The following is a 2,814-nucleotide window of genomic DNA, read 5'->3' as shown; positions in this document are numbered from 1 at the left end:
CAGCTCCTTTGTTTCATGGCACGTGAAAGAGAACATTGCCTGAATCCCGTGGACGCGAACGGAATCAAACAGACATTCTTGACATGGTTTAGTCATCTACCACACCTTAAAAATCTTTGAGACATTGTATATAGCCGTACACCGTTTGATTTGTGTATATTGGACTGATGTTTGAGGATTTTCTTACAGGTCGACCTGTCCCGATCTTCTAAACCAATCTATATGCGCCCATATTCAAGCATAAGTCCACGTATTCAAAACTGAAAGATGTGTTTTGCATTTCCCTCGTCGCTCTCCTGGGTTTCGGAAGCATCTTCACCTCGGTCTCTCAAGAGTGTCCGCGGCTTTTTCTAACGGCTAAAGTTTGGCCAAATCCTAGGCGTGGGATCGTGGCCGGGAAGGGAAAAGCTAAAATCACAATCACACTCACGAGCCAAGATCCCTTGAAAAATGTGGACTTTCAGTTGAACCTGCCGGACGGGCTATTGGTTGAGCGAACAGCAATACATCCGTCCTCAAAGCCCATCCACCGCCACAAATTGTTGTGGATGCGGATGGAGCGACAGCTCTTTACTGGCAGCGCCTGGCTTTCGCCAAACGCAAGGGGGGTAAAGACCTCTTTCGCGTCAGAGTGAAGGCTCACGAATGTGCCCATGAGACTGGCGGTGGATGTGTTCGCTTATCTAGTGAATGCGACTGACACCTCGTGCATCACGCCGCTGGCCAACCCCGCCATCGTGAAAGTGCGATACTAAAAACGCAGCAAAGACGCGACTTGCGCGCCGACTCTTGCTCCTTCCATTACTCGCACGCAGCCCTTTGTGCTTTTTGGTGAAGGACAGCGATTCTCTCGAGGGGAGCGCCTGGCCCCCTTTTTAAACCGTTTATCGATGCTTTCATCAATCAACAGGAATGAGGATATTGTAGCCCTCCACCATCTTGGAGATCGACAACTGCAATTAATCGATTCCCCCCAAGCTTGCTATGAATACCGCTTGCTGAATAGGGGCCAGGAAACGCTTTTCTTCTTCAGCTAGAATAGCGTTACCAGCTTCTTCTTCAGCTAGAATAGCGTTACCAGCCAGTGCTTTTGCTGCGTCGGCATTTGCACACCCTTCCCCTTCGATTCTTCGATTCTGTACAACATGTACGAAATGCGCCTGCCCAAGACGCTACCCCCAATGTCCATGCCTAGTTCAGTACCCACTCGCAGTGGCATCCCTTTTTCAAAGCGAGAGGCTCCAAATATGTCACCTTTCTAGGGAGAAGATATATCGACTGGTACTATGTCTAGATTTCCGGTGAAATACTCTCCCTATTGCAGTGATTTCTGTTGTGACATGCCAATTAAGTCGTGCCATTCAAGGTCACTGGTGATGGCCCCTGGTTCTCGTGGCAGGATGCGGTGCTGTGGACATCCTCGCGTCTTCCTGTGAACACCAACGGAACCAAGCATGATAGATATTGTCGTTGTGTTTTAGATGTAAAATATCGAATCAATGCACTTCTACCCTTACTTATTGCACATAGCTGCATCACTCAGAATTCATGTACACCTCGAGCTCATGTTTCCGCATTTTCTAACCATCCGATCCGTCGGAAGCTTCAAAGCGAAATCCACACAGGTGCCCTTTCAAGCACAGATTCAGCGTAGCAGAGTATGAAATTTTCCTCAAGCGGATTTCTTGTCGCCCTCCTGGGCTTCACAAGCATTTTGACCACCGTCTCTCAAGAGTGTCCGCGGCTTTTTCTCAAGGCCAAAGTCAGGCCCAATGCGAAGCGCGGGATCCTGGCAGGGAAGGGCCAGGCCAAGATTACCGTCACACTAAAGAGCAAAGACCCCGTCGACAATCTGGAGTTTCAACTGAACCTGCCAAATGGCTTATCGGTAGAGCGGACAGCCATGCGCCCGTCCTCAAAGCCCTATACGCCGCCGCAAATTGTTGAGGATACGGATGGAACGACTTCGATTTACTGGCTCGGCGTCGCCTTCACCAAAAGCAAGGGAGGAAAGCGCCGCTATCGCGTCAATATGAAGGCCGACGAGTGTGCCCCTGAGACGTTGGCGGTGGACGCTTTCGCTTACCTAGTGAATGCTACAGATGCCTCTTGCATCACGCCGCTGGCCAGCCCCGCCATCGTAAAAGTGCGATACTCGAAACTCAAAAATGCCGCGACTTGCGCGCCGACGCCAGCCCCTACCATCAATCCTACGCAGCCTTTTGTGCTTCTCGGCAAGGGCCAGCGGTTCTCTCAAGGAGGGCGCCTGGCCCCCTTCCAGGACCGTCGTCTCTCGGCGTATCCGGCATCCAGCAAGCATGGAAGCATCATGGCTCTCGGGCAAGCTGGACACCGACACCTGCAGTCAATCGATACACCGCAGGCTTGCTATGAATACTGCTCATTGAACTCGGGCGAGGTAGTACCGTTCCTCTTCAGCTGGAATACCGTGACCAGCCAGTGCTTCTGCTGCGTCGGAGTGTGCACACCCCTGGTCTTCGATCCTGACTCCAACGTGTACGAAGCGCTCTTGCCTAAGACGTGTTCCCCGACTTCCTTCCCTACTGCGATGCCCACCAAGTTGCCGACTGGCACACCCACTGCCTCGCCGACTGGGATGCCCACGGCCTCGCCCACTGCCACACCTACTACGTCGCCGACAGCCTCGCCCAATGCCATACCTACTATGTCGCCGACAGCCTCGCCCACTGCCACACCTACTATGTCGCCGACAGCCTCGCCCAATGCCATACCTACTATGTCGCCGACAGCCTCGCCACTGCCACACCGTACTATGTCGCCGACAGCCTCGCC

At 52.6% G+C, this 2,814-nt stretch overlaps 1 protein-coding gene across 1 annotated transcript; it reads left to right on the top strand.

The window, feature by feature from the left end:
• Positions 1-215: 215 nt before the first annotated feature.
• Positions 216-2,812, top strand: NGA_0705900 (uncharacterized protein; the record flags this gene model as incomplete). Its single annotated transcript, XM_005852646.1, has 2 exons — positions 216-608; positions 1,661-2,812. Coding segments are annotated over 2 exons (1,545 nt in total), but the record flags the coding sequence as incomplete, so codon positions are not given.
• Between the last annotated feature and the right edge of the window lie 2 nt (positions 2,813-2,814).

The sequence above is a fragment of the Nannochloropsis gaditana genome (assembly GCF_000240725.1).
Source record: "Nannochloropsis gaditana CCMP526 unplaced genomic scaffold scaffold1032, whole genome shotgun sequence".
Taxonomy (NCBI): Eukaryota; class Eustigmatophyceae; order Eustigmatales; family Monodopsidaceae; genus Microchloropsis; species Microchloropsis gaditana.
Note: the sequence above shows the minus strand (reverse complement) of the source record. Positions and strands in the feature narration are given on the sequence as shown.